Below are 14241 nucleotides of genomic sequence, written 5' to 3'. Positions count from 1 at the left end.
ACAAAAAATATCTATCACATTTTCAAAGTAATTATTGTGTTGCTATGCAAGCTATATTCTGCGGATCCTATTTATAAAAGATGTGTAAATTCTTTTTAAACATTAAATTTGGTGCTTACTGTGCATTAAATTCATGTTAATGTGGTTTTTTTTCAGTGATGCCTGCTTAAGCATTACTGATAATGCAAAAAAATTGTTGTAATGTGGGCTAAATGTTATTGACTTGCATTGCATTTTGCAGCCTGTTGTACAGTGTCCGGTTACAAAGGACACTGTGAAACCTGGTCAGGCATGGTTAGGGTCCGATCAGTGGCGGCAGCCTGGCAGCGCTCCGGTCGCCTGCCTGTTTTCGGGGCTTGGTTGACTCTCCTCTTCCTCCTTTGCCTCTCCCACAGCTGTGCGGCACTTGTGGCTACTTCACGCTGTCGTCTTGGGAGTCGCAAAGGAAGAGGAGAGTCGAATTGAGCCCCAAAGACAGGCAGGAGGAATCTGCCTAGGAGAAATCCGCCAAGTGTACGGTCCTGCTCCATGGAAAAGTTGGAAACCCTGACTGCACGCCAGTGTTTGCCAGGTGCCCTTTGTCTTCACCACCTCCAACCCTGTGCTGTTCGCCTCTGGTTCATTTTATGGGAGCTAACAGCCTATCGGTGAGCCGAGGGAGCCTCCCTCTGACTCAGCCCCTTTTTTTTGTTGCACCATCTCTCTCTTTCAAACTAGGTGACTGAAATCCTGGGATTTGTAGTCCTGCTTAGTGTAAACATCTTTCACCCCATCTTCAAGCTGTTGCTGCCTTTTTGCACAGAGATCACTACACACACACACCTAAGTCATCACATCTTGTTAAGGGGAGGCACTCCTGACACCTTCAGCCCTTGGGTGGCTAAGACTGAATTTGCACCCCCCCCCCCCCCCGATTCACATGGATGCAGGACTTTTATTCAAATTCAAAACCACTCCCAGTGGGAAGTGGCTCACCTCCTTAAAAAACCTGCACTGACCTACACAAACAAAGGCAGTGTCTGTTGAAACCACAATGACTAACTTATCGGCACGCCAGGTCTGTTGAGACCACTGTGGCCATTAAAGTTAACATAAAAAAAAATCCTCTAGTGAAGGGGCAGAGTTGTGATCTTTCTTACATAAATGTAACAGTAGTTCCTAGCAGATCTGAAGGTCCCAGAGTGCATTGCATGGATTCAGTCTCTGGTTGGCCTCATTTTCACTGGTCAAGTCTTCCCTTCGCTTCTGGTATTGTGAACACGGCCTGTGCAAAAACACCAGTTCCTACTGACCTGAGGAGCCAAAGAAGATGCTTGGGAATCCTACCAAAGTCTCCCTGGTGGCAGTGTTGTCACTGAATCATCAGACCAGACCCATTGATACTTTAACCTCAAAGATGGAGGCACTGAGGTCCATATAGTGTGAGCAGATGAGCGGGAAGGTTAATGGAATACAGTTACTTGGATAAATTTCGGTCGATATTAAGCAGAACTCACCCAGCGATCCACTGAATATATCTGGAGAAGGGTATCTGGATAACTTTAGGACACGTGTTTTCCCCTACCAGCCTAAGATTATTTTGTCCAGGCAGCTGCTGAATATCTGCTAAAGTGAAACTGCTCCCCGGGAACACCCCCAGTTCTGCTTCTTTTTATCTGAGCATATTTTGTGCCGACAACAAGTTGTCTGGCCAAACCTTTGTTGAGAAGGGGGAAATATTCACATCTTGGATATTTCCTAACTGCGAAGTTTAGCCAGATCGACCTTTTAACATCAATCTCACACCACAGAGGTCATTTTCAAAAGGTTTTATGCACGCAAGTGGACTTTGCGCACATAACTGGGCATTTGAAAATTGCAAATTTTACATGCGTGCTTCTTTTGAAAATGCAATCCAAAGTTTTTGCGCACGTAAATGGACTTTTTACATGTAAATGGCCTTTTGAAAATTGCTACGATATGTGGTTCTTTTACATGGGTAACTCCTGTGAAAATTCACTCCTGGGTTCAGTTTTCACAGCCAATACTAAGCAATAACCAAATGCATTGTTGTGCTTTCTCACTATATATCTATATCTATTTACCTCTGTCTGTCTTTCTCTGTTTATATATATATATATATATAAATATCTTTCTCTATATATGTATATATATATGGCAAACAGCTTAAAAACATTAAATCATTCTTACTAATTTTAAATATAATTTTAAATTCAGTTTTCAAATAGCTCTAGTATCTGTATCTGCTGGCATTATCAGATAATTGCATTCGGTATATCATTTTGTGACATCTGATTATCATGAGAATGCCCACTGCTCTGGGTACTGTCACTTCAAAATGAATCTATTTTAAAGGATTTGCTTTAGATTTTTATTTAGTCATATTTAGTTTGTTTTTTTTTAACAGAAACATTTAAAAAGAAACTTTTAAGTGCATCTTAAATGGAAATGTCTGTGTGAATCGGTTCCAGAGCAGGCATTGTAAATACAATACTGTACTCCTTCTAAATGGGTGCATTCTGTACTGTCTTCAAATGTTGATATTTTGGTCCTGGTTAATTATTTAGAAAATCAATAACTATATTTATTGAGCTGATTAACCTGCTGAAATGGAATAAAATATTAATATGCTATTTCCATATTTTATTTAGCATTCTTTTTGCAGACGTTAAAGGGTTCACCAACCTTTCCACTACCCTATCAGCACAAGAACTGGTCCGAATGCTGAATGAACTCTTTGCAAGATTTGATCGACTAGCACACGTGAGTTGAATTTAATACTCATTTTCAGTCTTCAGAAGGAGTGTGGGGGTTGTAAATGTGTGAGGAGAGGAGCATGGTTTCTTTAAAAAAAAATAAAATAAAATGCTTCAAAAATGATCCTTTGCTTTAATGTGATAAAATTGATCCATAATTTGTTGCTTCAGGAACTGGTCATCGCAGGTAATATAGTAATCCTCGCTGATCTGATAGTCATAGTTGGATTTTTCAGGCTGTAACTTGCTTTTATAATATTTATTTTGTACTATAAATTGCTAAATATACCTAATGGGGCCAGATCACTAAATGACTTGCTTAAATATTTTTTCTTGTGTGGAAAAATTGAGATTAGTGACCTGGTCATTGAGCTAATGATTAGAGATGTGCATTCGTTTTAAATGAATTAGACAATTTCAATGACATTTCAAATTGTCTAATTTGTCATGGTTCGGGAGTGCTCGAAAATAAAAGGAATTTTTATGAAATTTCAGAAAAATTAATATTTCGTGTTAGTGCACACTAACTTTAAAATGTAGGTGCGCACTAACAATGGTTAGTGCACACAAAAAGGAGTCAGAGCGGCGCACTAACTCCCTTTAGTGCGCACTACCACGAAATTCAGGAACCATGAAAAGAAAAATGCCGAATCGCAGAAAAACTAAATTTCCCATGGGGGACCTTAACCGAACCACGAACTGAAAAAACAAAATGATACACAACTCTAAGCAGAGCAATGTTGGCCCTGAGCTGTAGGGGCACCATGATCTTAAAGGGCCCGGCTGGGATGAATACCAATCCCCAAAGTGTGCCAAAACCCTGAGGATCTAAGGAGACCTGCCTTCTCAACCCCTCCCCCTCCCCCACCCCCACCGATCAGCCCTGGAGGCGGCCAAGGTAAAAAAAAAACATTTTTTATTACTTTGGAGTCCTCGGGATACAGGCTGTGCTCCATTCTCCAAATCTTCTCCTTTTTCAAAAAATTCTTCCCACCTCCTGACCTCCCCGAGCTTTACATCCCTGGTGGTCCAATGGGGGCTTGGAGGGCTCCTTAGGTATCTGGACCCAGAACTGCCAGTTTTCACAATGGCATCAGTCAACCACAATCCTGCCTTTGCCATTTGAATGAAATAACATGGCTTGAATTTTTGAGGCAAGCTCCTTTATTTGTTATTAATGTTTTAGGCTAAAAATGAGCTGATTAGTGGTATTTCAAATACTGTGCTTTATCACTGCATTAGCCTATTTTCCATGCAGTAAATGCCTAATACAGCTTAGTAAATACACTACTTTGTATAGAAGTTTTTTCTGAAGCAGCTTGTATAGCATTTAGTTTTGTATTCCCAAAATGCTCACCAAAGTAATGAGAATTTATAGGAAGATTATAATTTCATGGATAGCCCTACAGGTATATATCAAATTTTGCACTTAGGGGATGGTTCATCTTATTTAATAGAAAAAATTGTGGTAGAAAGATATCCATTAATTTAAGTTAATAAAAGTAATTGTATCCTGTGTTAAAAAAGGCTCTGATGACTTCATATAGATTTGTAGACTGACCCCTGCTCCCAGATGTGAAGAATATTATTTTACACTGTGCATGGCCTTCAGGATCCCTTTTTGATATGCAAAGACATTGTCTTAACATCATCAACATCTGGAATCGGGCAGAGGAACCATACTGAGCATGCTCATTCTGTGATGTCAGCTTGAGCAAGTAGCAAGAAACTAAACATTCTCATTGTCAGTCAACACTCTGTCTCATTTAAATAGCCTATGAAACACTTATCACACCATAGAAAACAATATTGAGAAATGAAAAATATTCATGGAGAAACATGATTCCACCTTTATGAAAATGTAGTACTGGGTGTAAGAAACTTAAACAGAATGCTAATCTTGGCAGGCTTACATGCTTTTAAAAATGCAAAAATGGAAAGGGCCCAATTTTCAAAGAGTTTAGGTTCCTAATTAGCCCTTTTGACAATTTACTAGGGCTGAGTCCCTAAATTTAGACTCCTAGTTTTATTAGGAGGACTCTAAAAAGTGGGTGACTACAGGGGCACAATTAGGGTGGGGAAACACTGATTTTCAGAATTAGGCACCTAATTTAGGAGCATAACTCTAGGCCAGTGGTGCACTGCCTCCATAACATGCAAATTTTCTCTCACGCATATTCATTGTGGGTATCCTGAAAACCCGACTGGCTGGGGGGGTCCCCAGGACAGGGTTGAGAACCACTGCTCTAGGCAGATAAAAGGCATACCTAAATTTAGGTGCCTAACCGTTAGCTCCCTAAATGTATGTGAATTTTCAGCTGAAAACTTAGGCACCTAATTTAGAGGCCTATATTTAGGCGCTCATCTGTTTTTGAATATCTGCTCCTAAATGTGTTATTTCGTTTCTACTTTTTTTTTCTTTTACTCATTTCATGACCCACTGCTCTGCACATCAAAGAGGAACAAATCTTTCTCAAAGAATATATGCCATTTCTCTCCTGCAATGAAGAATATCCACGCTACCTTTTCAATGATAGGGGTATCTTTGTACTGAAAAGGTAGGGACTTGGGTAAAGGGAAGCTCATCTGTCCTAAACTTTTATGTTTCAACACTCCCAACACCTAGGAGAAGCACGCTATATGCAGAGCGTGCACATGTTAAAATGGTCATGCTAAATGTAATGCAGTCCCTTAATGGTTATGCCCTACATCCTGAGATCCCTCTGCACTAACTGGGCCAAAGTGCAATGGCCAGTAAGCATCTCATATACCATTAGTCTCATTTCCATTCAAAACAATTTCCACCTAACTACTGGAACTTAGGTGAAGTTTGAAAGGTGTCTGAGAGATGCCTCTGATGCTACCTCCTCTTACTCTTACCTCTTCAATAGTCAGTTTATCTGATCAAAGCAAATAGAGCTCCGTTTTCGGCCAGTGATAAACATATCTGGCAAAATGTGTTAGGATTCAGTGATGTGTCAGCTGATTTTACCCTAACTTTAAGACTGCTCTATGTCATGACCAGAGATAACTGGATAAGTTAGCCAGATAACTGTTCTGGCCAACTTCATTCCACCCCAAAATTTCTCCAGAATGCCTCCAAGTTTTAGTTTTATCTGGCTAGCTATTTAGCCAGATAAATCAGAGGCGGTCAGCCAGCAAGGATCTTTAAATCCTGCCATTTGTCCAGCTAAGTCCAAACTTAGCTGGACAAGTGTGCTGAATATTAGCCTCGTTGAACTCAACATACATTTTGCGGAGCATGCAAAAAAACCATACACACTGGCCATGCTTTTGCTAATGCTGTAGGCAGAAAGCTTCAGGACACTGATGGGCACTATTGTACCACTCTGAGCAACCTTATGGGTTTTGAAATACAATTAACAGTGTTTATTACCTACAAAAGAATAACAAAAAGGAAATAATAGTCTTTAAGGTGCCACCCGACTCCTGTCATTTTTTTTTTTTGCTACACCAGACTAACACGGCTATCCCTCTAAAGTATCTCTTATAGGACTCACTTTGCCACTGCCTCAGAAAGCTACATGAAAGAATCAACTAAATGGTCAGACGGCATGAACTAATTCTATTGGCATCAACTTTGCTTCTAATGACTTCCACATTTACCCAGCTTGGGGAGAAATTAATCCCAAAAATCCGGAACATAGAGGTGACTCTGTCTTAATATATGAGCATCATGACAGGTCCCAGGAAATATGGGCACAGCGTCTGTCTCCAGCATGTGATGGGCACAGCACATTTGTATTTTCAAATTATGATAGTGATTATGTTAGTTTCAAATTCTGTGGAATTGATTCCTCCAAATTTCAGGGAAGGCTGTAGCAAGTCAAATTATTCACCAGAACTTCTCCAGTATCCAGTCAGCTCCCTGCTTCATGAGATGGAGGGAGCTGAAGAGGTGTCAATCACCCTGCATAGGACCAAGGGACTATATGTTGTCAAGATCCCTATAAATAGAATAGTTATGCTAGAACTTAGAAAAGGCTCTCATCATGTGACTGTAATCCTTACCTGGCAAAAGGAAAGTCAGCATTTGTCCTTGACTGACCAACAAGATGCCTAGATTTTTTTCAACTGATCCTCTAAGATGAATACTGGGACATCCAAGAGATGGTTCATCCTCTCTGTTCAGGTAAGTAATTGTATATTTGCCATTGGCAATATTGCACATGGCTATTGCATGTACAGTAGGTGTGTCTTAAATATCCAAATGGTTTGCACTGTTTTAGCATAATTGTACTGGGGATATATTAGGTAAGTATACATAACTTTCGTTTGTCTATAATGTAATATAAGCTTTCTCTTTTCTGTTTTACAGGAAGATGAAGCATTTTCTCTTCTGCAATGGTACTTAGGGCATTTTCCCTCCCAACCTCTACAGAAGGAATAGGTTGATGAGAGGGTGCCTCATCACTTGGAAGAGAGCCCAAAGGGATACCATGGGCTGGAGAGTCAGTTGTGGGTGTGTCTACACAAATATGGGAAGTATGTTTTACAGGCTTGAGGGTTTGCATCTGTGTGAATGGCAGGACGTCACATTTCTCATGCTTTGTCTTTATGATGCATACACCTGTAGAGCAATAGCTGCCTCTGTGTTACAAACTTCAGTACAAACATCTTTTAAGAAAATAAGAATTTGCCATACTGCTTCAGACCGAGGGTCCATCAAACCCAATATCCTGTTTTCAACAATAGCCAAACCAGGTCACAAGTACTTGGCAAGATCCCAAAGAATAAATAGATCCCATGCTGCTATCACACAGTGATGAGTAGTGGCTATTCTTTGGATAATTATGAACTATTCCTTCAGGTACACTAAGGGCCTCATTTTCCATCCGGATCTCACGCGATAAGAGATGTTTCACATGCGAAAAGTCCCTTATCTCGTGCGATACCAAAATGGGGGCGGAGTCGGCCCCAGGAGGAGTCGGGGCATCACCGGGGCCGACTCCGCAAAGATGCCGCGGACGACGAAAAGGTAAGGCCCTTTTCGCGTCCGAGTTCGCGCCCAATAGCTACACTTTCTATGGTGGCGCTATTGGGTGCGAAACCGGCAGCAATTGCACCACGACAGTGCGATCGCTGCCGGCTAGCGCAGGCCCGCCCCCCCGTTTCAGCCCCTCGCCCCTCATTCCCTAAAGTATCGCAGGCCTGCGATACTTTAGAAAATGAGACCCTAATTGCCTTATCCACATCCTCCAGCAATGAATTTCACAGCTTAATTGTGAGTTGAGTGAAAAAGAATTATCTCTGATTCTCTGATTTGTTTTGAATGTGCTACTTACTAACTTCATGAAGTGTCCCCATATCTGTGTGTTTTTTGAAAGAGTAAACAATTTAGATTTACCCATTCTAGTTCACACATGATTTTATAGACCTCTATCATTAGCCCTGTCAGCCTTCTCTTCTCCAAGCTGTACAGCCCTAACCTTTTAACCTTTCCTCATAGGGGAGCCATTCCATCCCCATTTTGGTCACCTTCTCTGTACCTTTTCCAATGCAACTATATCTTTTTTGAGATGCAGCGACCAGAACTGCAGGTGCGGCCTCACCACGGAGGTATTATGGTATTCTCTGTTTTATTCTCCATTCCTTCCCTAAAAATTGCTAATATTCTGTTTGCTTTATTGCCCACCACTGCACACTGAAGCAAGGATTTTAAAGTATTTCTACTGTGATGCCCAGGTTCTTTTCCTGGGTGATAACTCAAAATATGGAGCTTAATTCTTTGTAACTATTGTGTGGGTTATTTTTCCCTATGTGCATCACTTTGCACTTGTCCAAATTAAATTTCATCTGCCATTCAAATGCTCAGTCTTCCAGTCTCGCAAGATCCTCCTGTAATTTTTCACAATCTGCTTGTGATTTAACAACTTGGAATACTTTTATGTTGTCTGCAAATCCGATCACCTCACTCATCGTTCCCCTTTCCTGATCAATTATAAATATATTAAAACGCACCAGTTTCAATACAGTTCCCTGAGGCACTCCAATGTTTACTTGTGTAAATCCATACTGGTTGTGTCCCATTAAACCATATCTTTCTATATGTTCTGTGATTTTATTCTTTAGAATAGTGTCCATGATTTTTCCCAGCACTGAAGTTAGACTCACCGATCTATAGTTTCCTGGATCACCTCTGGAGCATTTTTTAAATGTTATTTATTTATTTATTTATTTATTTACAAATTTTTGTATACCGACTTTCCTCAAAAAGAAATCAAGACGGTTAACAGAGTAAAATGTCAATACAGATCTAAACGATCGTAAAGACGCACATTTTTGTCAATCTTCAGGCACGATGGACTATCCCAGTGAAAGGTTACAAAATAATAAAATTACCAGTAAGAAATCTGCAGTTTCATTTTTGAGTTCATTCAGAACTCTGGGGTGAATACCATCTTATTCGGGCAATTTGCTACTCTTTAGTTTATGAATCTGCCTTATTACATCTTCCAACTTCACCATGGTTTGTATCAGTTCTTCTGAATTATCACCATTGAATACAGTTTCCGGCTCAGATATCTTTCCAACATTTTCTTCAGAACGCAACAAAGCAAAGAATACATTCAAGCTTTCTGCGATGGCCTTATCTTACTTAAGTGCCCCTTTGACCCATCAATCTTCTAACTGTCCAACTGACTCACTCACAGACTTCCTGTTTCCAATATAGTTTTTATTACAAGTTTTTGCCTCTTAGGTGAGCTTCTTTTCAAATTCTCTTATCAATGTTTTAAATCTAATTTGCTTTTTCCTATTTTCCTCAGATGGATCTTTTTCCAATTTTTGAAAGTAGTTCTTTTGGCTAAAATATCCTCTTTAAACTTACTTTTTAACCATGCTGGCAGTCATTTGGCCTTCCCTCCATTTTTTTTTTAATGAGTGGAATACATCTGGACTTGGCTTCCAGGATAGTATGTTTAAACAGTGACCACTCCTGGTGTAAATTAATGGGCCTGATTTTAAAAACAGTTACACACTTAAAATTAGATTCTACACTTATAAATGCATTTTATCCATGTAAGTGGGTTTTTGAAAATTGTTACAGTATATATTTTTGAGTTATCCATAGGATTTACCCGCATAAGTGCACTTTATGCGGGTAAATGGCTTTTGAAAATTGCTACAATAGTAGTTATATTTATACATGTAAATCCTTTTGAAAATTACCCCCTTACAGGTGTATTTTCAAAATGGTTTACACATGTAAATGTAATCTCCATTGTAGCAATTTTCAAAAGACATTTAGGTGTGTAACATGTCCTTATGTGAGCAAATCTTATAGACAATTCAATGGCATATATTGTAGCAATTTTCAGAAGCTCACTTATTCAAGTAAAGTGCATTTACTCGAGTAAAACCCAGTTTTATACATATAAATACTTTTCAAAATCAGGCCCATAATGTTTATGTAGATTTTTTTCACTCAACGCACAATTAAGCTCTGGAATTTGTTGCTAGAGGATGTGGTTAGTGCAGTTAGTGTAGCTGGGTTCAAAAAAGGTTTGGATAAGTTCTTGAAGGAGAAGTCCATTAATGGCTATTAATCAAGTTTACTTAGGGAATAGCCACTGCTATTAATTGCATCAGTAGCATGGGATCTTCTTAGTGTTTGGGTACTTGCCAGGTTCTTGTGGCCTGGTTTGGCCTCTGTTGGAAACAGGATGCTGGGCTTGATGGACCCTTGGTCTGACTCAGCATGGCAATTTCATATGTTCTTATATACCATCCTCGGGCCCTAGGCCCTAATTTTATCAAAATCTCCCTTTTGAAAGTTTAATGTTAGTGCTGTAGATTTACTTAGTTTCCTTCTAGACATTAAGTCAAACTTGATTGCACTATGATCACTGTATCGAGCATCCCCACCACCATTACCTCTCACACCAAATCCTGTATTCCATTAAGAATTAGGTCTAAAATGGCTCCTCCACTCATCAATTCCTGGACCAACTGCTCCATCTAGCAGTCATTTATTTTATCTAGAAACATTACTTTCATCAGGACTCATGTCCTGATGTGACATTTATCCAGTCAATATTGGAGTAGTTTAAATCTCCCATTACTACTGTGCTGCCCAATTTTTGTTAGGTTCCCTAATCTCTATTAGCATTTCATCATCCGTCTGTTAATTTTGGCCAGATGGACATTAGTATACCCTCTATTACAACTCTTCCCCATCACACATGCAATTTCCACCCATAATGATTCTAGTGTGCATTTATTTATTTATTTTAAAAAGTTTATATACTGCTTTTCAAACAATTAGTTCATCAAAACGGTTTATATAGTATACATACATAATAAAAATTCACATAAAAACTAATTTAAAACATATATAAAAAAGGCTTTAGGAAAAGGTGGGATTACTAGATTGGGGGGGATGCTTAAGGGGGGGGAGGTAAGATTAGAAGGTAACGTGCCCATAAGTAACCTATTGGGTGGTAGGAGAAGAACTGAATGCCATAGAAAATAGGTACGTTTTTAAGCTACATTTAAATTCCTTGCTGGAAGATAACTTTCTTAAATGTTCTGGGATAGAATTCCAGAGTGTGGGTCCTGCTACTGAAAAGGCGCGTCTTCTGTTGATATCTAGCCGCGCCAAGTGCACTGACGGAATTTCAGTAACGTTGATTATAATCTTTCTCTCGTCTAGAATACATGACTGTACTGTTGATTGTACGTCGTTGGGCGAATGCCTACCATCTCTTGCTTATTGAGAGAAATCTCTTTGTCATTTCTCGCAATGCTTACATGTTATGCATTCTATGTATCACTTTCATGACCCTCATTTCTACTGAGGTGGTTCAAGGGTTAGCCTTCGATTCCTAGTCCATATGCATCTGGATTTCAGCTTCCCTCTAGGTGAATAAACAGTCCCAGATATTACTTGTCTCCAATGGAAGACCTCAGAGTCTGAGGTCTGGACATCTACAAGAAATGCAGATTGTCAAACCAGAATAGCACTTTTTGGTCTTTGAGCTTTGATTTAACCCCGAATCAACAATGCCACCACTAGTGGGAAGAATTCCAAGAATATTGTATTATGCGTCACTCCTAAGTCCTCTCCAAACCTTACTGACCCAGTCACTTCTGAAAATAACTCTGCAACTCTACTGGTTATCAAATCAGATAACATGACTGATGCAGCATTGTAAAATGGGATTCCAGATCCCATGGTCTTCCATAATCCAATTTGTTAGGCAGATTTAATTATGAATTCTATGGATGCCTGCTATAGCAGCTGCCAAACCCTCTTCAAGCCCTATTGGGATCACTTAGCAGGCAAAGTTAGTGACCTAATCAAGGACCACACAAGTTTCAATGTTAACTTCTGAGCACATCCCCTTATCCACTGCTAATTTGCTACCATGCTCTCTGAGTCTAGTTTAATACCTAAAAAAGTTAGTCATATAATAGGGCCCTCCATCTTTCCATGAGCTATTGGAATCCCAAACTCCTTTGCCACTAAAATGAAAGCCCCAGAAACTCCTGACATAATTTTGTATGAACACGTCACACAGAAAGAAAGTCATCAAGATAATACACTATGTTTTCTATCGACTCTCTGGATCCCCACTCAATGCACAAAATAATTGAACTTCTTAAAATGTGTGTACAACTATGCATGTACAAACTATGCATGTAATATTACCCCTCGAAAGAAAAGCTTAGCGGAGAAAAACAGTTGGAGTGAATTGCAACAGACAAAAGCTGATTCAATATCAGCCTTGGCTATGAGAGCCCCTTTGCCTTCCTCTTCTGCTAGTCACCACGGAGACAAAAAATGCATGCAACACAGAGCAGAATTCCTTCGGAACAAAATCATTCACCGATGAAGCTATTGGAATGGACAGTTGAGCATGAGGCTAAATTTGCCTTGCCCCTTCTTAGGCAAACTGCCAGTGGGGAGGTAAGCATTTTCTCAAATGGAGGGCAAGGAAAGGAACCTACTATCTCTCCCTACTCAATTTACCTGCTAACTTTTCTTTAACCAGAACTTTCATTCTCCCCCCTTCCCCCCAAAGTTCACATCCAAACCCTTGGGTAAAACTACTGCCACCTTCCTGTGTATTGCTCCTGCCAGGCCAGTATACTATCAAGTCATACTGGAGTCAGAGCCTGGGCTCTGAGTCACTCCTGCCTCTGATCCTAGCTCTTCCAGGCCTGGACCCCTAAGCTGAGGTCCTGTTCCTCCTAAGATGTCCCTGCCTAAGGTGGTTCACCCCTGTACCTATCTCATCCCCTGGAGAAATGCCCTCTCGCTGCCCACCCATGTTTCTCAGTGGGGTTGCTTGCCCATGCTATTATGGGGAAGGCGATATCCTGGGCTGAATGTCAGTTGGTGTTCCTGCAGAAGATCTGCAGAGCGGAAATCTGGTTCTTACCTGCTAATTTTTGTTCCTGGAATACCAGAACCCCATGTTTGTGGAAAAGACTGCTCTCTTCTATGTGTAGATAAGAAAACATAGCTCTTCAGTTGGGAGCTTTCAGGCTCCCTTGTGGACAGTTGAGCTGTGCTGTTCTGTCTCTTTACTTTTATGCTGACTGGCAGGAAGTGTATTTACCAAAGTCCTTCCTCTTAGTTCAAATGACCTCTTCCACCTCCTGATATCTCCAGACCCATTCAAGACCAACCCCATTATTGTCTCTCCCCCCCCCTCCCCAGATAGCCCTTCACTGATGACAACCTTCTCAGTCATTCTCTGCAACTCCCCTGGAGTTCACATTTCATCCTTCAAGCCCTCCACACCACCATCTCCACTGTCCCTAACCTGCTAAGCCACTCCACCTGCTGAGTTCATGCTTCTTCAGTGTGTGGCACCACTTGGACCACAATGTTGGGAGCTGGAGTTGTGTGAAGAGGCCATCTATGCATTTAAAGAGGTAGTTTGCTCACCCACCTCCTGAGGACCCATAGAGACCTGGCTGCCATTTGGTTCAAACCATTGCACAAGGATCCCTGGAAGGAGAATAAACTTCCTCTATCATTCCTTGGTCATCTCCCATTTTTCTCTCCATCTCTCCTCCACCAGGAACCCCAGATGACTAAAAGGATGACACCACCAATGGTGGGAGGAAGAGGGACAAAGAGAAGGAGCTGGAAGGAATAAGACGGAAGGCACATGGGAGGAATTGGCTGGCCCAATGCCATCATGTTAATGGTCGTAGATTCAAGACACTCTCCAATTCACCTATCTATAGGGAAAATAAAACTCACAGATATGTTGGCATAGTGCTATGCCTCATTAACAGGTAGGACATATTCAAGCTGACTCAATATACTGTAGCACTATTCAGTTTCATGTACAATTATGTTTCAGTCATACAAGCTAAGATAAACATGCATATAAAGCAAACCTCTCCCTCACACCGCACATTCCACCAGATGTCCAAATTTTCTTAGTTCTGCTCTGATGCCCAGAATTAAGACAGAGGTCCTTGTATGAGACCATGCATGGTCTTG

At 40.5% G+C, this 14241-nt stretch overlaps 1 protein-coding gene across 2 annotated transcripts in view; it reads left to right on the top strand.

Moving 5' to 3' along the window:
• ADCY8 (adenylate cyclase 8) overlaps positions 1–14241 on the top strand; it is a 546512-nt gene that overhangs the window by 190424 nt on the left and 341847 nt on the right. For both annotated transcript variants that reach the window (XM_029592041.1, XM_029592040.1), the window contains exon 4: positions 2652–2763. In XM_029592041.1, coding sequence (XP_029447901.1) covers positions 2652–2763 — 112 coding nt within the window. The remainder of the gene's footprint in view (positions 1–2651; positions 2764–14241) is intronic.

Source organism: Rhinatrema bivittatum, chromosome 2 (assembly GCF_901001135.1).
Source record: "Rhinatrema bivittatum chromosome 2, aRhiBiv1.1, whole genome shotgun sequence".
NCBI classification, from domain to species: Eukaryota; Metazoa; Chordata; class Amphibia; order Gymnophiona; family Rhinatrematidae; genus Rhinatrema; species Rhinatrema bivittatum.
The sequence above is the reverse complement of the archived record's forward strand: the minus strand, read 5'-3'. Positions and strand labels throughout refer to the sequence as shown.